The sequence below is a fragment of the Charadrius vociferus genome, unplaced genomic scaffold (assembly GCF_000708025.1).
Source record: "Charadrius vociferus isolate BGI_N301 unplaced genomic scaffold, ASM70802v2 scaffold19, whole genome shotgun sequence".
NCBI lineage: Eukaryota > Metazoa > Chordata > Aves > Charadriiformes > Charadriidae > Charadrius > Charadrius vociferus.
In genome coordinates this window covers 33,667-57,341 of record NW_009650173.1, presented here as the reverse complement: position 1 = coordinate 57,341, position 23,675 = coordinate 33,667, and the positions used below count along the sequence as shown (strand labels likewise).

Here is a 23,675-nt window from a genome sequence, read left to right as displayed (position 1 = left end):
CACTAAGCAATAGTGTTCTGCCCTAATTGCCTTCAACTTATTTATGTTTCTAAGTCAGGCTTTTGGTGGTTGTTTTTTCCAAACTATCTAAAGTTGATATCCAGCTGTCCTGGAAAACAGAATGGTTTATAGAATGGTTATATGTAAAAATTGCATTTGAAAATGTTACTTCATGTAACAACCTCAAATTTTTTCTTAAACAAGAATGAATCAGCACCAAATGACATGATTTCCCCCTCTCCCCGATCTTATCTGTCTCTCCTCCCCACGAGCAAATTTGTTCTCTTTTTACATTAACTAAGAACACAGTGAAGTGGCAATTTGAGAAAATATTGTCTCAAGTTCCCAGCTCTGCCTACATCATAGACAAAAATAAAAGTGTAACTAGAATGTGATGTATAATACATGCAGTCCAGACAGTAGAAACATATCTAGGTTTCTCCAAATCAGTGAGAAGGAGTGGAAGAAAAAGAAACCCCAATGACTCTGTGTTACTGACTACATGATGCTCATTTAGGCAAAAGCATGATTGGTGTTAATATTACCTTTTGGTATTCTTAATACTACTATAATTAGCAATTTCTGCTGGGCAATTTATCAATGCCCAAGTTCAGATGGGTCTTTCAAGACCATGGAACAAAGATCGATGCTGCCTCCTAAAGAAATTTGCATGTTTCTTTCAAATAGTAAGTTGCTTAGGAGAGGATGAGAGCAACATTTTTTAATTGCATACCATTTTCAAATGTTGGGGGTTTCTCCTATTTTAAGGTTAATGCCTTTATGTTGTAAGACAATAGATTTTTCTCCGGATACTTCGTAGCTCTAGATTCCTTTTGAACTACCCTCCTGAATGACACTTAATGTACTGTTCTCCCACTCTTATCTTCACACTTTCTTATATGCTGTTCTGTATGCTTAGAAATCCTTATTCTCCATGCCAAATATCCACCCACTCCATGTTCGCATTCTTCCTTTAAACTGCTTTTCCTTAAAGTCTATCAAAAATAATCTGCAAGTTAAGAAACGTATCAACTCTGCCTTGAGATCTGGCAGTTTTCTGATCATCTGATTTGCTATTGCAGGCTGAATTCTTTAACTTGTGCATAATACTGAATAAATCAGGGCCTAATTTTTCCTTAATATCACACGTACTATCTTTTTCACCACATATATATGTATATATATTTTTTAAAGTACCCCAGAGTTTAGCCCAGCTGGTTTCCTAGAGGCCATCTGGCTGAGCTCTGCTGCTTGTTGTCTTGTTCTTGTCATTCTAGCTGAAAGCCCACTGATGGAAAAAAAATGAGGTCACTAAGAAGCAGGATGAGGTAAAAGTTTTGTTTGCAAGTTAACAGAACCTATGGAAAGAGCTCTCTATAAATTGTAGAGTGGGGGGTGGGGTTTGCATCGTGAGGGGGGTTTTTGCTTGTGGTTTTTTTTGTGCGTGTGAAGTTTTTTGGGGTGAGTTTTTTGGTTTTTTTACACAAAACAAGGGAAAGAATTGCTGAAATGATAAAAGCAAATTTGTTTAGGAGTGATTAGTTGAAATATGCAGGAGGCATATCTAAAAACTTCTGGGTGGTAAGATCTGTTAGGCAGTTATGGCTATTTCGTGACCTAGTCTGGCATCTAGCGTGCTTGTGCACTTTGTTCTTCATGTGTAGCAAAGGTTGTTACATGCCTTTGGAAGGCAATTTCCCATGAGGTGGAAGATCTCCCATATTTAAAATTTTAAATCTCTAACTGGTTCATTGTTGGAGAGCTTTCTCTAAATAAGGATTTGAGCATAAACCTTTAGTAAGCTCAGTGAAATATATTGGTGGCTTTCACTATTATGTTTTAAAAGATTGAACATATGGCTTAATATTCACTTCAGTTTCTTCTATTTTCTGAAGAAGGTTCCTTGCTTTTGGCTAAGAAATATGCACAAGTACTTGGAGAGCAATAAAAGAACAAAACAGACGGTATAGATAGCTAAAAAAAAAAAAAAAAAAAAAAAAAAAAGGAAAGGAGAGAGAGATACATGCGTTGTTCTCTTCTGCCAAAGAGTCCTTGGCCATCTTAGTTCCTACTCTGGAGAGAATCTTAAAAGTGACCCTGGAAACAGCTGCCAGTTAAGTGACCCTGGAAATAGCTGCCAGTTAAATTATTGTATCTATAGCTTGTGCTGAATGCAAGCCATTGAACGAGGGAGAACAGATGGGTAAAAGCTTTCAGGTCTGGAATCCCTGAGGAAGTGCCACCTCCCTTTGGTTCTTCTGCCACAGCTGTCCTGCTGTCTCCAGCATGGGACGTGGGGAGTGCCAGGTTCTTGCACTGGCATAACTGAGGAGAAGCCTCTGCCCTAAGAACCTTGCAGATCTGTCCTTTCCCGTAACTCCTTTTGGCTGTCCTTTCCATAAAAGAACTGGGTCCAGTATCTTAGGCACATACTTAACTAGATAAAATTATGTTATTGGAGTTTTGTCTTAACCGATTAGTTCAAAGAAAAGCCCAGAATGAATAAAAACTACAAATTAATCAGAACATACTTTTTTTGTGAACTTTTGTAACTTGTATACAATTCTTAAAACCATTTGTTTTCACAAGGAGGTAATGCTACTTATAACCACATTTCCTTAAATTCTTTTTAGTGAAAAATAAAAATAAAAACGGAAAACAAAGACTAATTTAAGAGTAATGTATAAAAGTTTGATTCGTGTAATATCAACTCCTAATTGCCCCTAAAAAAAAAGTGGAATCAGGAACATTTCAGACTGCCTAAAATACACTTACCTTAAAAGAAAAACCTGTCTTTCTTTTTAATCTGAGTCTAGTAGTCTAAAAAGTTAGTGAAATACTGCTCCTCAGCATTTCTAAAAAATGTGCAGCCTTAATTGTTTTCTGGATTTGTTGTCTGCAGCATAAAACTCAGCCTAGAATTGTTGCAAAAAAAAAAGATTATAAGCTACTCCTCTGATTGCTTTGCTGCAAGAGAAGTAAACCTCAACACTGACTGCTAACAAAACAAAAATTGTAACTATTGCTAAAACAAATGAAGCTCACTGATAGTATTTCACAGGAAAAAATGCTATTTTCAGATACAGTTGCAATCTTCTAGTAACTCTTAAATTTCCATTTAACTGTGTTAAAATAATTGTCTGTGGATGAAATCAGGTCCAACTGATTTTTTCTCTTAATGTACTAGGGAAAAGCCTAAAGCTGGGACCAGAATGGATCCTATTGCAGTTAAGTACGTAACTCGCAGAAAACATTATCCATTAAACTCTGTGGGAGTTAATTATTAGATTTCTTTAAATTCTAATGTAAAATTTTAGATGCATAACCAAATCAAATGCCTTGTTGTAGGAGTTGTTCTTGTTTGTAATGGACCAGCACCACCTTTCACACCCAAACTTTTTGGTTTTCAGTCTTCGCAGAGTGTCATAGCTAGCTATTACTAGAGGTACTCTCCCGAGCGCTCCCAGTCAGACCAGGCTGGACATGCATCAAAAGAACTTTTTCCTTTCTGCCTGACCTAACTTTTCCTTTCTCTCATTCAAGCAGATTATTGAAAACCACCAAGTTTTATGTGTTCCTGAGCTATGAGGAAAACAGGAAGCAGAAAAGGAGATTCTTTCCTGTTGTGCTGCTTTGTAAAGCAAGTCCTGTATGGTAGCTTGTAGTCCTGAGGAAGACTGTACCCACAGAGTTTGAGACAGAAGTTTTTTGAGAAGCTGGCAGACATTTGCTGTATTCTTCTTACACTTTTGTTAGTTTCTTCCTTTAAAATGTTTTTGTGACAGAATTATTCACATTTAACCCTTGTCTCTCAGGGTCCCACCTGGAAGTGTTCTGATTGTCAAGAAGCATTATTTAGGTCACCCAGGAGTTAATCTCAATGCTTCACAGAATGAGAACAGAGGCTTTGCATTCACATAGCAGTTGCATACACTTTGCATGCCCCAGTGGTATTGTTCTGTATCTTATAAACAGAAACACCACTTTGTCTTCCAGATTTTACCTTGTACAGTAGTGTGGATATTGATGTGGGTAGAACACAGATCAGTCCTCTTATCACAGAGATGCCTTATATTAGTCCTGGGGCTATGACTATGTGTTTTAGTAAGCTGACTGAAGCAGTATCCTAATATCTTGCAAACTTAACTATTTAATATGAGAAACTACTTTCTTGTCATAAAAATTAGATGCAGTGGGAATCAGTCAATTTTTTTCTGTGTTGCAGACAATAAAGAAAGTGTCTTCCGATTTCCATGTAGTATCACTTGTCACATAGGGTAAGAATGTAAATGAGTCAACTTTAGTTGTGGGTTTGGTTTTTTTCTTTTCCAGTGAATGTTTCTATTTTACAAAAATGTTGAAGTCCTAGTGCAAAATGTTAAAGGCTTTCTATTAAGATATTCTGGATCTGTTTTTATAGGTTTTGTTTGGTTTGTTTTGTTGTGGTGGTGTTGTTTTACAATTTTTTGAGATAGCTAATGTATGCCAGCAAACTTTGTGTATCTTAAATACTATAACCATGCTTTATGTTTGAAAGCTTATTCTGCAGTACAAACAGAAGGAAAACACCCTGTTTTGCTCACGCTTGGTTTGAATGAAATAAGTTTAGTGTTTTTTATGTACTTCAAACCTGCAAAACCTAATTCAAAATGCTACATGAATTCCATACGGTTTTAGAGCTATATAGAAGGCATGCAAAAAGATACCTTTCTAATATGGCAATGTTTTACAATCACTTTGCAGGACAACAAAGAAAAGAGTTACAAAAAGCAGCTCAGAATTATGCAGTTCAACTGTGCTCATGAGTGTGCAATTCCCATTGTTGACAAATGAGAGTTGCTTGGCTTGACCGTGGGTAGTATGAGGTCAAGAAATATTAATAAAATGCTTTCTTGACTGCTTATTTCTGCTTTTTTTTTTTTTTTTTAATATCCTTGTTGTGACGTGACAGAGCATTTGAGGTCAACTGCCAAGCTATCAGTGGAGATGGAGTAAAGCACCTTTATCTAAGCCTTCGCTAAAACAGTACTCAGCCGTGACTCAGAGAGGGTAAGTTAACTGATTATACTTAGCTTTCTCTACTATGGTAAAATGAGTTGCAGAGAGAACACACTGAAAGCAAAGAGCCTCTAAATACTTTTCCCTTTTATGGAATAGAGCTCCCAGATCACCATTTCCTGGAGATTGTACTCTAAGCCTACACAGTGGTAAAAGAAAGTTCCCTGCATTCACTGATCTCTATCTGACTACAAATTTGAGCTCAGGGGATCATTTTTTTCCTATTTTAAGCAGTAAGTTTACAATAACAGACCAAAACATTAAAAGCACTCCATCCTCTCTTCTTTCTTTCTTTTTCTTACTTTTTTTCTTTATGTTGTTTCATTTTAGTGTGGAAATAAGCAGAAACTGGTGAACAGGATTTGTGGGGTTTTTAAAACTAATTTTGTAGGTGCAAAATGTTCATGCAGACTAAGATTGTAGATCTTCGCCCATATCCACTCTTCTTGTGACATGTGAGTTAATCTCTACAAGTAATTAATTTTCAAAGGTAATTTTGAAGCTCTTGCAATTTCTAAAATACTGGAATTTGGGGGGGGGATCACTTGCTCTGATAAAACACTACAATAATCTCATGACATCCTTTATAGGATAGAGGTAGGCCAGACAGCATTTGATAAATGCCTAACAAAAGAAATAACAGAATCTAGACATTGTCTTAGTGCCTAGGATGCTAACATATGCTTATGCACCTTGACTGTTTTTAGAGTGCAAATGCATTTTTTTAATCTATCCTGTCAGTATCTTCAGGGACATTAATTACAGTTTTTTCAGTTTGTATCTCACTATATTGCATGTATTGTTAACATATCCTTTCCTTCTTTGACTGAAACATGTTTATGCTTGTGGAAAGGAGATAAAGCTGACAAAGCTAATGACAGCAAGATTTCAAAGGCTGTTTAGCTGGTAGATGAGCCAGGCTTAGAACTAGAATAGTCATGCTCTCTGCACTTGGCATCAGGGTTCAGTAAGGCTGTAAGCTGGTTTTGTAGATAAAGGTACAAATTTCTGTAGGTTCCGGGCTGTATTCCTCCCCAATGCTCTACTGAAGAAGAAAAAAGTGTAACTTCCAGGGAAATAAATTTTCCAAGGACGTTTCTTTTCTTCCTACATTTGTGAGATGCAGAGAAGCTCCTCTAATTCTTGTTAGAGTGTGCTCATGAAGCCCCCTTTTTCTATATGTTTTGACTCTCACTGGCATTTACTGGGGCTATTTTGGTTGCCCAATCTAATAGGCATAAGGTCACTTCAGCAGTGATGGAAGAACACTTATTCACCAGTATCTTAAGGTTCCAGCATTTCTAAACCTTTGCCTTTCCTACTAATGGAAGAAGGCAATAATTGATTCAGAAAATGACAGAACTCCTTGCACAGCATGGAGCAAGAAGGTGGCTCCATTGGTTATATCCATTTGCAATTACAAGATGTAATGTTTGTGCTGATTAAACATCATAAAATCCTTAAAGGATCTGATTTTAAGAACATTGTACAGGTTAAAAGTAAGCTTTTAGATTGAAAAAATAATCATTCAGCAGTTCTAAATCATAAAGCTTATGAATTGTCCTTATATATTTTGTTGAAATACCAATAAGTCGTAGCCCGTACTTTGGCACCTTAGAGAACTACAGCCGTGCAGTCAAGGTGTGTAAAGACTGTATGTGTTTTAAGAAGCCTCAGAAGATGAATAATTATTTGCAAGCTTTTGCTGCTCCAATACAGTCCTCGGCATTGGGGTTTTCTGGAGAGATACTAGGAAAAAATGGAAAGTCAGAAGAAGAAATTTTCCTACTGATCAGCACCACAGACTTGGAGCATTTTCCTATTTGCAAGATAGCTCTGTAAGGAAGTCAGAGTAAGGTTCTAATTGTGTCAGAGACGGGCTGAACTCAGTCCACTCCAAATCTGGGGGTTGTTAAGGTGGCGTAAATTCATCTTTCTACCCTCCGTTCTCCCTTGGCAGTACTTTCTGTGCTGCATCTCTAAGACAACACAGCTCGGGATTTGTCCCTTTCTATTCTTAGACAAGCCTGCTGATATATTTTTTTTTCTTTTAAAGTTTTTTTTTCTTTTTAAATCTGAAAAATGAACTGAAAGTTGATGTGCTTAATAGCTCTTTCCTGTTTCAATATGACTTGCCTTACTTTTTTAAGTTTAGTATGTACTAGGAATTCAGCTAAGACCAGTAATAAACCACTTTGATGCAATAGCGTATACAACTCCATGTAGGACTGCAAATACACTTTGGCCATGACTTGAAACATTCCTGATTTTTCAGGCCCGGCATTCTGTTGAGTTGAGCTTATTGGAACCATTATAAATTCATAAGGCAAACACTAAGAGGGATTAGATAAACAGCCAAATTTATATCTTTTCGGTTTTGTTTGAATTTGAGTTCTTGCAAACTCAGAAACCACGTAGGATGCCAGGATTTTGTTACAGAGATGAAAAGCAAATCCATGTCACTTTTTTTAGTTACCTCACTTCTATCATGTCTTCATGTGTTGTTAATAGTTGGTGACTGTTTGATACAAAAATACTTAACTATTGAAACACACAGATGATTAATGCTGCTGCTGTCTGCCTACTCTCTGTGGGTTTATTAAAATGTATGTAATCATAAATGTCTGTTTTCCATCATATTAGGGACTTTAAAGGTATTTTGCCTTAATAAGCATTTTTAAATCTTCTTTTTAATCATAGAAAGCTTCCTCTACTCTTATTTGAAGTCAGAGGTGTGTAAAATCATGATACAAATGTGAGCTTTTACTTATTCTGTTAGGGCTAGAAATTCACCTGTAACAGGTTCAAAATGTCTACAAAATCTTGAAACATGCTGTTTCTATGGTATATACTGTTCTGAGAAAAAATATGCTCACTGTTCAAAAAAGTCTTTATCTTGGTCTTCATAATGATGCCATATATGCTGCATATTTTCCACAGTCTTATCAAAGAACTTCAGTGAAATAACTGTTTTTTTCTGAACACATTAATACTTATATAGAGATCATTTTTACAATCTATTAGTTCTGCATTAAATTTTGTGTGAGGTGGCTTTCTATTCATCTTCTAGTAAAAAAGAAAATCAAGTTTCCAATATAATGTGAAATAAATCTAATAAAAGCATGGGTCTTAGCTGCTTCTGTAGTCCAAAGTTTTCACACATTTTGTAGGTTTTACAACACAGATTTTTTTCTGTGAAAGCTGAGGTGAGGAACTTGTCACTATTGAGGCTGCTTCAGTATTTCCTGTGAATGGTTTTGTCTCTTTTTTTTTTTTAATCAACACTAGTATTTTGACAATTTTAATTGTTAGCCTCAATAAACCAGCATATTCCTGAATACATTTCTTTGCCCTTCCCTGAAACAGAAAGGAAATCTGTAGAAGGTTAATCTTACAATGCTGCTAAGTGCCTTGAACTTCAAGTCATCTCCCCATCTCAACCTCTTTGTTCCAGCCATCTTGATTTCCAGAAGAGTAAAAGAATTGAGATGAGATTAGTAATTCAGGTGTGGGAGAAGATAACATGTTTTGGAGGTTGAACCTATGCTTGTTGGGTATATTTCTCTCCTTGGCACACTAGTGAAGTTGTTATATTACTGTTTGAGCGTATAGCTCCATGCTATACACAGCTGTGAATTAACTATAAAGGGAATATAGTTCGCTCTTACTAGTCCAGACAGAAACTGTACCAGATTGTCTCTGATAACTGCATTGTCTGTCATCTGTAGGCACCACCAAGGAGTCGAATAATTTATTTATGAGGACTGTTCCTTAACTATCCGGTAGGTGTCATACTAAGTCTTGTAATACATACACTGTCGCTATAAGGATTGGTACTTGATATTTCTCATCTTCAGACTACTGTACAGGCTTTAATGCTAACAATATTGTTGTGAAGGCAGTTGCTCCAGTTGATACTAATAACAAGAATTTTCTCAGCTAATAGGCAGGGATTTTTATTTTTTTTTTCCATTTGGGCATTACTGCTACTTTGATTCAGAAGTGTCTTGCACAGTGTTGTCTTGTGCAGATGGACAGCGAGTCTTTGCACAATTCACCTAGACCTTGCTTTTGCTCAAAGGAAGAGTGCTACCATCTGGGTTTCCAGTTTTATTCCTTTCTTTGGGATCTGAGATCAGGCTCTGTAGCATTAGGACTTTGTTAGTTACTAAAAGGCACATTACGGATATCCAGAATGCTGTTTCCTGCTTAGAGGATTTTTAGAGAGAGTAGTTTGGTCACAGCCAAAACAGTCATAGTAACAAAAAAAAAAAATCTGTAAAATGGGAGGAGTGGTGGAAAGAGCAACAAGAATGGAAGGTTGTTCATTTTGAATGCATTTACTAAGTTATACTTGATCTTGAAAGCTTTAGTTAATAAAACACAAGATAGCATTTTTAATTTTAAACCTTAATACTGTTTGTTATTTTAAAGTGATCTCAGTGTTAAAGCATAGAGTTTTAAGTGGATTTGACTTGTGTTTTTGGCATCTAACACAGCCTGCAGATCACAAGGCCTCTCACCGCTTATGCCTTCAGGCTAACTTGAAACAGATATTCTCAGCAGTGCATGGTCCTGTTAGTCCACATTGCAGTTCCTCGTGCTTCACACTGTCCACCATGCCAACCTTACCTGAAGACAAGGGACAATCAAAAGAGGCACAACACAACAGTTCTCCTCCGGCCAAAGTAAGCACTCTTACAAAACTGTTTTCTGACATTTGTTAGAAACCTGAGGCTGAAACCTGTTTGTGTATATTTAGGAGTTTATAAAATAACATCTAGACGTTATTATGTATTAGTGGTTTTTGATTAATTGATGAAGCTATGAATGTTCTTTCAGTTGATATTCTTAGGATTCTTCAGATATTTTATAGACTAAGGAATAAGAGCTGAAGTTGCTCAAGCACTTGTTTATCAGTTTGATCTGGAGGCTTGTGTGTCTGTCTGTTTTGAACTATTTTTATCAAAGCTGTCCAAAAATGTCCTTTGTGATGTTATTACAGAAAGCTTTAACCTTTGAGAAAAGAACTTAGGCTTGTACTTCAGAGTAATCTTGAAACATCTAGTGTTGCCTTTACAGATATAGTAGATGCTATGCAATTCATGGGTGTATGAAAGATGGAAATCTGTTTTTTGGTTTGTAGTCTTTCTCAGGGCTTTAATTGCCACAGTAGTAGCTGAACATATACTGGAACTATACAGAGAGTAGGTGGGTGCTCCCCAGACATATTCATCTTTTTGCTACTCAGATTTCTGGCATCTACATGTTTTTACATGTTTTATTTGCAGACAAATTTAAAAAATCAATAAGAGATGATAATTCTCCCTTTTGAATAATTTATACCACCAAGAAAAAGTAATTTTATGTTCTTATAAAGTGGGGGAGAGGGGGTGAGGGGGGTGTTGAGTTGTTAGTTTAGCTTAAGTACCTTAATGTGATTACAAAATCACAGGTTATCCAGATCATCCTGTTTTATGCAAACTGGTGTAAAGAAAGCAGATTTATAATCTGGCACATCCTCAGTTAAAAATGTATCACTGTCACTGAGTTTGAGGACACTGTATTCTACAGTTTAGGTGAAAACATCCGCTACTTTAACATTGTTGGAAAATACTGTCAGCATTGAGCCCTACACTGATTTGTCATGCATTCCATCTAAATTGCACATTGTGCTGAGTGTTAGTTTCCTGGCTTAAGACAAACACCCCAGATGGATGCAAGTTCATCGGACTGATAGCTGAGAACATACATTAGGTTAAGAAGAGAAGATTATTTTTTTTTTAACTCACCCATGTGAATAGTATTTTAATACAAAAGACTTGCTGGGTAAAACATACCCAAAGAGAAAAAGTATGAAAAACTAGCAGACATCAATGAATCTAATCCTGAGCATGCTTGTCAAAGGGGAGAAATGAAGAATTCAAAAAATTCCATTCCAAACCCACCTAATCTAAAGAAAAAGTTAAAAATAATATTTTAATACATGATACAGGCCTTTTAGAGGTAGGTCTTAAATGAAGTAGGATAATGGGATAGTTCGTGAATCAGTTAACTATGCAAAATGCTTCATTTTAGATAAATTGTTGGTTTTAGGCACAAAGTAACAGTGGGAGGGTTTTAACGAACACACTGCTCATGAGCCTGCTTAAGTTAAGGATTGCAACTAGCCAATGTTGTGAGAATTTGATCTCGTTCTTACCTGTTATCACTTTTGGGTCTTGCTGCAGTCCAATTTCTACAGCATGACTGTGTAATAAGTAAAATAACGTATTGTTGTAAGATAAGGACTTGCAAGCGAGGAGAAGGCATCAGAAGAAACTAACAACTGGTGGACTTGTTTTCTGCCATTGAACAAAACTTTCCAAGCCTGGAATCTCATCTTATCTGGGGTGCTGTCTGGTGTCTAATAATTTCCTCATTCTGTTTCAGGAGATGCTTCCCCACGTTTTCCCTGCATACATAAATGCACACACATTCACAAAACCATTCTAAGAAAAAGAAAAGGAACCTTACGTCACATGCAGTTTCTTGCTTACTCAAAAAAGAAGTATCTTTTACATGATGGGAAGACCTGGATTATATTTCCCAAATTCATTTTGAGAAAACAAATATGGTTTCCCATTTCAGTATTTCTTACAGCAGCGTATGTTCACCATTCTAACTAACTCTGAACAACGTTCATCAAAGTATTCATTAGCTCAGTGTTTCTGAGGGAAATAGATGTGAAATTCCCATTAACACAGGTGTGAGGGCAGTTAGCCTAATTCAAAGAACTTCAGCCCCTTGTTTGAAATGTTGTCTGAATTAAGAGTATGTAGTTGAATTCTTAGTTTGTCTGCTGTCCTGTTACAGTAAGTATTGAACATTTTGGAAGCGTTTTATACAGAACTACTTTTCCCACCATAAATCATAGAACTTCAGTCAGATGTCATTTTTAGTCATTTCCATATTTAAATTTAATTAGATGTATTTCATATAGAATAATATAATATTATAATATGCTTTCACTGATACCCTTAAAAACTGATTTCAGGTTTTTAGTATCAAAAATGTAATTTCTAGACATGTAATGTTTACCTGCAACAAAGAAAATTACATCCTTACCGGTTATATTGAGATTTATAGTGGCCTGTAAACCTCCCTACACTTTCAGGATTGGTTGTGAGCTGTCATCTTTCTCTCTTTTTAAATCAAAAATCCCTATTTCTATTTCCAGTTTTCTCCTCTCTCGGTATCCTGAACACAATTTTACTGGCTCTCGTGACTCTTGAGGAAAAGTCTGTCTCAGATGTTCATAATATTTCTCATCCACTGATTACTCCATCATTCAAGCTTCTGCAATTCGTTTTTTTTTTTTCATTATTCCTATTTAAATTTGTATTGTACCTTTATCAAATCACTGCACGTTATCTGTTTTGTTCTGAAAGAGGTGTCCCATGTGTCTGTTCTCCTGGCTGTTTCAACTAGGTGCAGTTACAATTGAATTTCATTACCTTACTTGCTAAACTCTGAGCTCAGCACTTCATTTAAACATCTAAAATTAAGCTTACTTAAAATCCCATCTCACTCAAAAGACTGCTCTCTGAGAGGCATAACTTTTCTGAGGCCTTTCACATAAGTGTCTGTTTCAGGCCAAATCTGTTCTGAAATTCAGTCCAGACCTTTAATTAATTTCTAAGAATACGGCCAGGTGGCAGAGGATTATTTTTTTTCCCAATGCTTTAAAGAATTCAGGTTGTATAAAGTAAAGCTTTATCATCTGACTGTCCTGGCAGGGTAGCTCATTTAGCTACCTCCTCCTCCCCCCCGTTGCTGTTCAAATCCATCCAAATTTGTCTGGATTATAAAACTTTTAAAACTGCATTTTCTGTACGCTTAGTGAGGGCTTGGTAGAGCTTAACAGCCAGAATCTCTGCGTATCCTATCCACCCTGAGTATCACTGAGCCTCTTGGATCTTCTGTTATGGACCAAACTGCGTGTGCCATCCTCTCAGCCCTGTGCAAGCCTCCCCGCGAGACCAGACGGCACATGATCATCCGTGTGAAGCATGTGGGTCAGGTCCCACTTGAGCCATAGAGGTGGAGTCAGTTTCAGCCTACATTTTTATGGCAGGAGGGCTTAGGACAAAAAGGAAGCAAAGACTTGGTAGCAGGCAGTCACTGGTACTAGGAGATGAGGCAGCTGTTGGGAATAGCTGAAGAGCAGACTTGTCTGCAAGCTGACGTGGAGAGGGCAGTTACAGGCAGGCAAGGGGAGGGTGATGGAAAACTTCTGTATCGTCTTTGTGCATATGTACTACTGTGAGACAGCTTAAGCTTCCTGTTAATGCTTCTCTTCCATGATATGCATATAGCCACCTGAGTACTCTTCAGAGTATAAAGATTTCTTTTGATTCAGGGCAGCTGGCTGGCTGAAGGGCTTCGTACTCCAGCTCTTCCAGCCCCTCTCTTACACAAATGTACCACACTAGGAGGCAGGAGTTTTCACCTCTGTAGAACTCATATACAAACTCAAACCGCTATAGCTGCTGACCATGATTAATGTATTCTACCTGACCTGAACTAGCCTTGGCTACAGCCTTTTTGTCTTTCTTTTCTTTTTTTTCTTTTTAATGAGCTGGTTCTAGAGTCCTAAAACGGAATTGGGTGACTTTAAGGCTGATGTTATGTCATTCAAAAGCCTCTTTGGCAATCATGAGATTAGTATAAACAATGTACATAGGTACTCAGCTGCTTTGCCCCACGAGCAGGGCAGGGCAGTCACACGAATTTTTATCATTGACTGTTAGAAAAAACACTTTCTAACATTTTCAAGAATACTACTAAAAATTGCTTTCAAACTATTATCATACAATGTCAGTTGTGCACTTGCATCACACAATGTATCATGCTTTTACATTCTAACGTTTCCAATATTACAAAGATCTTTTTCTTAAACTTAAATCTTTGTATTATTTTCTCGGCATGTTTCCTATCCTGCTCTCTGTGACTGACAATATGAACTTGCTGAGAAACATCATATGAGAATTATGAGTATGGACATGTAGAGCTCCATGGAATGTATTTATTTCAGTTAAAAATTGCTGTATACAACAGAATCAAGAATCCTAACTCAGATATCCAAACCAAAGCATATTTTATTGCCTTTGTGAGGAAGAAGGGTTATGCTATATACTTTAATATTATACCACTTTCAAATTGTTTCTAGAGTTCTTTGAATTAATCAGAAAATACATTATTTCCACAAGAGTAAAATGCAGCCACTGAAAGGAGTTGTATTGTATCTGATAAGATATTAGCCGTCATGTAACTGCTAGCTTTCTGGATGTATATAATTCCATTTCAATTTATACTCTTGGCTACTTGTTTATTGTAACAAACCTTATGATGACACTAATTTCTCCACATGACGGTAGGTGACTCTAACAATTATTCATTGACAGCCTTAATTTCAAATAATTGAAATAATTTAATTTTCTCTGTTCTAAAATGTTGACTTGTTAAACTGTGAGCTATTAAATGCTTCATTCTGTAAATATCTATATTAGTGCTTTTATAACAGTATTTTATTGCCTGCTTATTTAATGAATTTTACTAAAATAAATGTTATTCTGAACTCATTACACTTGTGTCAACCTTTAGAAGGTAAACATTTTTAAAAGGAGTAGGCAAAATTGACGGCAAATGCTATTTCAGTAAAAGCAAAATTATGTTTATAATAGTTGAATGTAATTGGCTTTGTGTCATGGATAGCAAATTGCAAAGCGTTGCTTCCTAGAGGGGTGGTCAGTGACCCAGGCCTGTCAGTGTTCAGGAGGCTTTTGGACAATGTCCTTAATAACATGCTTCAACTTTTGGTCAGCCCTGAACTGGTCAGGCAGTTGGACTAGAGGATCATTGTAGGTCACTTCCAACTGAAAATCTCTCTCTTCTCTTCTCTTCTCTTCTCTTCTCTTCTCTTCTCTTCTCTTCTCTTCTCTCCTCTCCTCTCCTCTCCTCTCCTCTCCTCTCCTCTCCTCTCCTCTGACAACTGAAGTAGAAATTTCTTATGAAACTTCGAGATGTAGTTTCACAAAAAATTGTAGACTCCAAATAACTAAATAAAATAAAATACTTGTACATACCAGTGCCTAGCAGAAGCAATTAGGAATTGAGAATTAAAAAATTATTCTTTAAATTTTAGAAGTTGACTGATGACAGTCCCCTGCCACTTTTGGGAAGCTTTCCCTCTAGCTAGAAATATGATATGTTCTATTTATCTCATGATTGTACTCGAAAATAAAAACTGCAACTTCTAACAGATGCCTACGCTTTCCCCACTCCGTGTGATTTTGTGAATCACTTTTTTCAACTTCTTGACTGACTGAAAACACCAGACTGTTTGTGTAGCCTTTCAACAGTACAGAGGTTTATTTATTTATTTATTTATTGTGAATCTGAATGTAGCACATGGGGTAGAAGTAATCATTTTTTGACTACATATGAGAAATCCACAGTTCTTTATTCCAACTTGATGCATCTCCATTTGGGATATCTCACAGGAAACAGATTCCTTCTCTACAGCTGATTGGCATCATTGTGGTACAAGGTGTGGGATTAAGTTCTCAGGACAAGTTAAGAAGGCAAGCATACACTGGTATTAGGTGCCAGTTTATTTCGTCACCTAAAAATTGTATTGTGTTTTATTAAACATTGCAGTTATATTTTAAAATAAAATCCAATTAATGGGAGGGAAAACCAAATAGAACACTAACAAAATAACGTTATAATTATTTTCTGGGGTTTTGGATAGCGTGTGTACACTTAATACTGCATTTATTCAAGCTTTTGTTGTACACTAGTACCATTTGGAGATTTTGTGTGCCTAGTTAAGCTCTGCTATACATAGATGCTTTTCACTCTTGCATTCAGCTCATAAGTTCACTAAGTGTTGTACTTGTACTTCAGTAAAGGAATGGTTTGCTGGAATGGTGTGAAAAATCATTTTGTCTACCATTTTAAAGATTTCTCATTAGTTCCATGCTTATTGAATTTAGCTTGTGTGCATTAAAAATTTGTAAAGAAAACAGATGTTCCAGGTCTCGATCATGTCCTTTTAGCAATTTAAGTATGGACCTCTAATTCACGTTTGTTTTCTCAAATAAAAGCTAATTCACACTTAGTTCGGTCATTTTCTCTTTTAGCTAAATTGAGCAATACACGTTATTTTCCACATAGAGCATCAATATTCAGTGTTTTAAATTTCTGTTTAACTACATTTTTATATTTGTCACAAACCATTCAGGACACTACTGTTGAAGGGACAACATGCAGTACACCTTCTATTGTTCTTCCAGAGAATGCTGTTACGCCAGATGTAGAAATTGATAAAAATCTGGTTAACAGGTACTATATAATACATTATCAATCTATGTATAAATTGTCCAGTAATTCCAGGAACTGTGTTTCTAAAATATTGCTTTGAAATGTATATTGTATTAAAATATTATTGCTATATCTCTATTGCTATATCTCTATTTGTAATTTGATCGTATAGCTTTTGCATTTGGATGCAGGGAAGTGGGGGGGGACAGGGATGTAACTGATACTAAAAGAGTAGAGTTTCATATAATACTGAGCCTGCCAACCTGACTCAGTATGCTTTAAATTTACATTAACTTTCTTATCTTTCAGAATAGCAAATTTGAAACTGAGACAAAAATGTTCATTAAAGTCTGGCATAATCTGGACTAAAAGCTGTAACTTTTGAAGTCCTTCCTTTTGCTAGCAAATAAAATATGGCCTGGTGAGGAAAAAATTGCTTGGTCAAATCCTTTTGTAGACACATAGTGGTGTACGTGTGTGTGCTACAATCGTACATCTACTACAAGGATGACTGACAAGGATGATCCTTAAATTACTAAAGCATGTTTTAATGAAGAAGGAAGGTTTTTGGCAAAAGATGGACTAGTAATGTAGGACAGTTTCTATAATAAGGCTTATTTGTGAGGTCAGAAAATTTCCAAGGAAAACTTATGATCATAAAAATACTTTGCAATTTTTACTAATAGCTTTAGAAAGTATTTTATTTATTTTTCATACTTAGCATTTTATAATTTTATGAACTGCTGAAAAATGCTTCTTATCTTCTTTTGACAGGTTTAGCATATTACATATATCTTTCAGAATAAATCTACCTTCCAGTTGTATGCATATTATCTCGGTATTGACTTAAAACAATCACTGTTTTATGTAACTTAAGGTGATGCTGGTGAAGTTACTGTTATTCTATATGGTTTCATTCCTTACAAAAATTGTTGGTAGTCTGGTATTGCGGGCTAACTTTGTTTCATAGGATAATATTCTGAGATATTAGAATATCATGGTATTTTTAGCCAGCATCTTTAAAATTTTCTCCTAAAGCCAATTAAGACGTGCTCAGTTCTTTTAAAGTCCTGAGTTAAAAGCATTAAAATTGAGTTACTGGACTTTATTTTCTGTCTAAAAAACAGATGCAGCAAGTGTAGGCTTCTTTTCCAGCTCTCTTCTTTCCCCTCCTCCCTTGCATCTGTTCAGTCCTTCTTCCTCTTTCGGTGAAGCTGCAAAAGAAACTTCTGTAGTACCTGGGAACTGGGATAGGACCACATTCCTGATCTTGTGAAATAACATAGCTATTAGTTGAAAATTCATAATGTTGATAATGTTTCTAAGCTAGACAGAAGAACTTAAATGTCGAGTTCGAATACAATAGTACGGTGAGTTTTGAAGCAGATGTTTGAATCTGTTCAGGTAGACAGGGCAAGAATACCACCTTGAGGCTAAGCATATGTGAAAGTAAGCTGTTGAATGGAAATAATAATCCTGTTTGAAGTTGGAAACTTCAATTTTGAGTTGAATTAAGGTTATTTTCAGTCTTCTGATAAAGCATACTTCTTGACCTGGGATTTTTAATTTATTGACCTGCCATTAGACTTAAAATATGGGAAAAAACTGATCAGAAAGTGTTGATCATAAAACTATTCTATAATTTGCTTGTATTTTTAAAGTGTACTTCTCCAAACTTCAAGATTATTTAAGACTCAGACTTATAATGCAGCCCTTTAAAAGCAGCATTATTTGCTGGGTCAGCATTTAATTTTCTGCAGTTATTTGAGACTATCACCTGGCTTTCAGTCTAGAAAGTTCCCATATTACTCTATGGGAGTGTCAATGTGGCAGCCTAAGAAATTATTTCAATTGTAAAACTTAGTTCAGGTAGCACTGACAATTTACAAGGACTAATTTTATTTTTTTTAATGTACCATATTTACATGAGTTTTAAGTCATGATAATGAACTAAAGAAATGTAGTTTTTCTAAGAAATCAAAAGTTCATAGTATTTGAGGTTACCACCATATGTCAGAACTCCTTTGTGAGAGCAATTTCTGTAATTTTCCTTCTTTCTGCAATCTTCCTCTGTTTCCAGTTGTTTGGAGATGGGAGGAATTGCAATAAAACCTTTTTGTTTTCTTTTTTTTTTCATCAAAGATAAGTGCTTTCTTTTTAATGCTAAATTTTTATAGAGTAGTAGAACTTCTTTTGGTGGCATGCTCCCATAATTTTTGTTTGTTTATTTTTCTCTCTAGGCCTCGTAGTCCTCATAGGAGACATTCTAACCGTACCACTAGGAATTCAACAAATTCATTGACTTCTGTTGGTAAGAAGTGATTATTTATTTAAACTCGGATGTTTTCTCAGAAAGTGTGACATGCAATAAAGACCTAAATATAGAGTCTGACTGTATTGATTACAGTTTTTTTCCTGTGCATACTGTCTGTAATGCATGCACAGAGAATATTGCTAGCATGTTGAATTGTGATCATGAGTTTATGTTTGTAAGTGGATTGTATGCAGACAGATCCAGGGAAATATGCATATTGTTAGTTTCACAAAGTTGTTAGATTAGTGTGTTAGCTTAATATTTTTAGAAGACTGGAGATATATGTGCTTAAAATTCTTGTTGTAGGCAAAATACTGTTCAGTCATACTGGTTTTGTTACTTTTGAACAACTGGAATTTTTTTAGCAAGGAGCTTAGCAGCACTTAAGTCTCAAGTTATTTAGTTTGGCTCTCATATCAGATTAAACTTTAAATGAAAACAAGCTACCCAGGGGAAGATTTTCTTTATTTCTTCACTTGTTAACGAGTCTCTTACTACTTAATTAGTTCTATTAGTTTTCTGGTAGCTACCTGTGGAGTAAATTATTGTTCAAGGGGAATAATGGTGTGGATGCAGATTTGTGAGTACTACAGACTGAGTTAAATGCTCATCCTGTTAAGACAGTGGCAAAGTTCCCATCAGTTCTTAGTCTTGGTATGTTTGCATTTGGATTGTTACTTGTCTCCATTTTCGTATTTCCTGTAAAGTAAAACTTGAACTGAGTTGATAGTATGATAGTAGTACATCCTTACATCACATGTAAAGGATGAAGGAATATGCTTATGAGACCTCCTACTAAAATGGGGAGGCAATCAGTCATTTAGAAAAAAATTTTGAAAATATTTTTATCTTTACAGCAATGTTGCTTTCTCCCAGCCATTTATTTAATTTGAGCCAATTATCACTGCTCTATGCTGTGCATAAAAACAGTTTTCTGTAAAATCATAGACTCATAGAATGGTTTAGGTTGGAGGGACCTTGAAGATCATCTAGTTCCACCCCCCCTGCCATGGGCAGGGACACCTCCCATTAGACCAGGTTGCTCAAAGCCCCATCCAGCCTGGCCTTAAACCAAGTAACCCAAACTCTCTCTACTATTAATGGTGTATACACCTTTTTTTTTTTTCCTTTCTGGTGGTCAAAACAAAGAGACCAGAACCCTTTCCAACAGAATTTAATGTATTATTACACATCCCATTTCCCTTTTTGTGGATTTATGAGGGTTAGTTTGCTGGAATTAATTTAATATTTGTGACATGACAAATACACAATAATAATTTTATACACCTGGGATCCTGGGCTAGTTTCACACAAATAGAGAGTTGGAGATTTTTAAATTTAGCAGAATATATTTAATATAGCCTTTTTCTTAATAAGATAGTAAAATATTTTATGTAAGTAGTATTTCCACTGTTGTATTAGAGTTAGTTTCTCAGCCATGCAGAGAGAAGCTGCTAACTATTCATACCAATAACAGTCAGAATTAATCCTTACTAGTTTGGGATTCTGATACTTTCATAACTGGGCACTCAGTTGCATCGTTATGCTTATAAAAAAGTAGCTGAAAGAAAGCCCGTGGAAAGAGTTTTTTTTTTAAAGAGTGTTTGGATGCTTCAAATATTTGTGATTTCTGATTCATTTGCTCAAGTTTTGTGATTGGTCCTTTAAATTCGTGAGTAAAATGTGTTTCTTGGCTGCTTGCATTCAAAGGGAAATGTCCTTTATATGTCCTATAAAACAAATATGGAGATAAGATCCATGTAAATCAGCTCAGATCCACTTAAGGGAACTTGGAACACTTGAAATCTATCCTGCTTGCCAGCAGTTGATTGTAGAGGTAACTAAACTTGAGGAAACTAGATGAAGTTATGGAGCTATACTTACAGAAATCAGACTTATATGACAGAAGTATTATCTTTCCACATTCAGAGATGCAGCAGCGAGAGCTGCTCCGCCCCCAAATATGGTATCCAAATTAGGATTTTATGATGTGGATGGGTGGACAACTGGACAGGTAAAATATTGGTTGGATAGTTTAGCTCTAAGGGTAATGACTGATTGGTTGGTCACATGCTTCCTAGACACTAGCAAAAGGAGAGGGTTCTTTAAAAGAAACAAACCTTTCCAGATGTCACTCTGCTGAGGACAGAGCTTTACTTCAGGCCTGCTTTCTGTTGCAGCTGCTGTGGCTGGCCTTTGGCTGTGTCTTGAAACCCACTCAAGAAAATGAGTTGTGCTTTCTATCTTAGCAATGACCTGAAGGAGAACAGAGCACACTCTCATCAAATTAGCGGATGAAATCAACTTGGGGAGATTAATTAATACATGCCTGGGGGCAGTGCTGCAATTCAGAGAGACCTAGACAGGCTGGAGGAATGAGCCAACAGGAACCTTATGAAATTCAGTAAAGATAAATTCAGAGTCCTACATCTGGGAAGGAATAACCACTTGCAGTAGGTACAGGCTGGGGGTTGGCTGGCTGGAAAGCTGCTCTGCTGAAAAAGGCCTGGAGGCCTTGGTAGACACCAGGTTGAACATGAACCGGCAGTGTGCCCTTGCAGCAGAGGGCTAACAATGTCATGGACCGTACTATTAGAAGCCCTGGCAGTAGATCAAGGAAAGTGTTTATTCCCCTTTATTTAGCACTTATTAGACTGCATCTAAAAAACTGCATCCAGTTTTGGAACCTCCAAGTGTTGATAAATGGGAGTGAGTCCAATGGAGGGCCGCAAAGATGGTCCAGGGGCTGAAATATTTGCCTTGTGAAGGAAGGCTAAAGGAGCTGGCCTAATTTAGCCTGGAGAGGAGATGGCTTTAGGGGAAATCTTATACAGCCTTTCAATACTAGTGAGAAGATCATCAGGTAACAGAGCCGGGCCCATGGCAGGAGGACAAGAGGCAACCGATGTAATTTGAAATGGGTGAAGCTCTAAGTGGGTATAAAGAACTTTTCACTTGCTCTAGAGTCAAGCATTAGAACAGTCTGCCCAGAGGGGTTTTGCATTCTCCATCCTTAGAGGTTTTTCAAGACCAGATTGTCTTAAAAGACTAGCAACCTGGTCTGATTTCACCACTCATTCTGCTTTGAATGTTGGACTAGATGACCTTCAATAGTCCTTTCCAACCTGGATTACTCTATGATTCTAAGATGTTGCTTTTCTAAGTTAGGCATTTTCTAATCAAACCTGTTACAACATGTGACCTGTTGCAGGTCTGACTTCCCTGAAAGAAATGTAACTTCATGGATACATACAAAATCATAGACTTGTTGGCCTGAAATAATCAACAGGTGATTCTTTGAACACTTGTTATATGTAAGCAGGTCCTGGGATGGGACACAGCAAGAGAAACTGAAGGGAATTCATGAGAAAAGATAAAATGGCAGCAAAGGGGAAAGGAAATGGAAGTGGTGAAGAAGCAGAAGGCAAGGCAAATATAAAAAGGCAAAGATGTTGAGTATAGTGATGAAAATTTACTTGCTCAAGGAAGATAGAAATTACCCTGCCTTGCAGTTCTCCTCTTTTGCTGGCCCAAGGAAAGTGTCATGGGATGTCCTTCTCTCAAACTTTCAACACAGAAATCTTAGCATAAAACGAGAAAGGTATTTCATTAGAAGTAGATTGCGTTAAGAATATCCAATCTTTCAAGGCATGCTTGACAGCCTTGAAATTGAACTGAATTTGCAGAAATTAGAAAAAAAACAAACACTACCGCCCCATGCCCCCCCCCCAAAAAAAAACCCCAACAACAACCTCCAAACAAACAACCCCACACCCACAAACCAAAAAGACTTGAGGTTTTGCTGCTTGCTTATGTCCTTAGCTTCTCTGAAGACTGGTTGCTCTGTAATGGCTCTTGTCAAATTAAAAATATTTTTCTCTTATTACTTGATTACTTCCCTCCCCCAAGTTGTTCTTTAGTAAGTTGTTCTTATTGCAAAACAGTGTGATAAATTCCCTCTAGTAGAGGCATCAAGCTGGGGAGAGAGACAGTCACAACTGATATTTCTTAGAACACATTTTATTCACTAAGCTGTTGTTAATGTGATCAGGTTATTAACACCAAATAACTCTTCACACAACACAGTCACTTATTCACTTGTATAGTTAGTTCACTCAAAGAGTCATAAATTTCCTCATAGTTACCTGAGAATAAATGTCTGACTTGCAGTCTGTTGTTGATGCTAGTGTGTGCCAGTGGCCTTGTACAGATAGAGCAGACTCTTGGTGATGTATTTATCGGTTCTTGCAGATCCAACAACCTCACTGGTCTGTGGAGTTTATCAGCCCATGAAAACGTTGCACACTACTTCATCAGCATATGTATTCCCTTTCTTTGGCCTGTTGTTTTCAGGAAACTGTTTCTCCATACAAGCCTAGATGCTTATAGAAGCCATTCACGCCAACGCACATAGAAAGGGCCTTTCTGACAACAGGATACATTCTTTGCTTAATCATAGCTTGGAGAATTGTAGAAATTAGTGTTCAAATTTAGTGGTTTTGACCAACGTGGAAGCCAGGGATTAAAGGGTTCTCTCTACAGGTAATTAAAAATTGTTTAGAAAACAATGCATTAATCTAAATGTCTAAGTGTAGGGCAGTGGCTTTCAGTTTGTAGTCCATGCATTCTCCCGGGTCACGTTATCTAACATGTCAACACAAGTGGGTATGAGGAGAAGCAGTCTCTAACAACGCCCTCTTTAACCATTGAATATTCTAATGGGATTTGCAGTTCCTTTGGAAAATTCTTGCAGGTCTACCACATGGTAGAGATTTATTTGCTTTTTGAAATAGCTTTATAATTCTCAGGCTGTAGCATTCAGCCTCTGCCTGTAGCTTTGCCAGGTGCAGCTTTACTGTTGCTTCTGCATTTGTGGGAAAAGCTCTTCTATCTGCATAGAATAAAATCTTTATAATTCCCAACTTTGCACTTTATT

General features: G+C 36.6%; 1 protein-coding gene across 1 annotated transcript in view; it reads left to right on the top strand.

Annotated features, from left to right (window-relative positions):
* The first annotated feature begins 9,640 nt into the window (after positions 1-9,640).
* The window catches only part of MRVI1 (murine retrovirus integration site 1 homolog), a 38,646-nt gene continuing 24,611 nt past the window's right edge, over positions 9,641-23,675 (top strand). Inside the window, exons 1-3 of the mRNA XM_009892646.1 lie at positions 9,641-9,746; positions 16,346-16,446; positions 18,666-18,736. Of these exons, the coding sequence (XP_009890948.1) occupies positions 9,678-9,746; positions 16,346-16,446; positions 18,666-18,736 (241 nt within the window). The 5' untranslated portion in view covers positions 9,641-9,677. The remainder of the gene's footprint in view (positions 9,747-16,345; positions 16,447-18,665; positions 18,737-23,675) is intronic.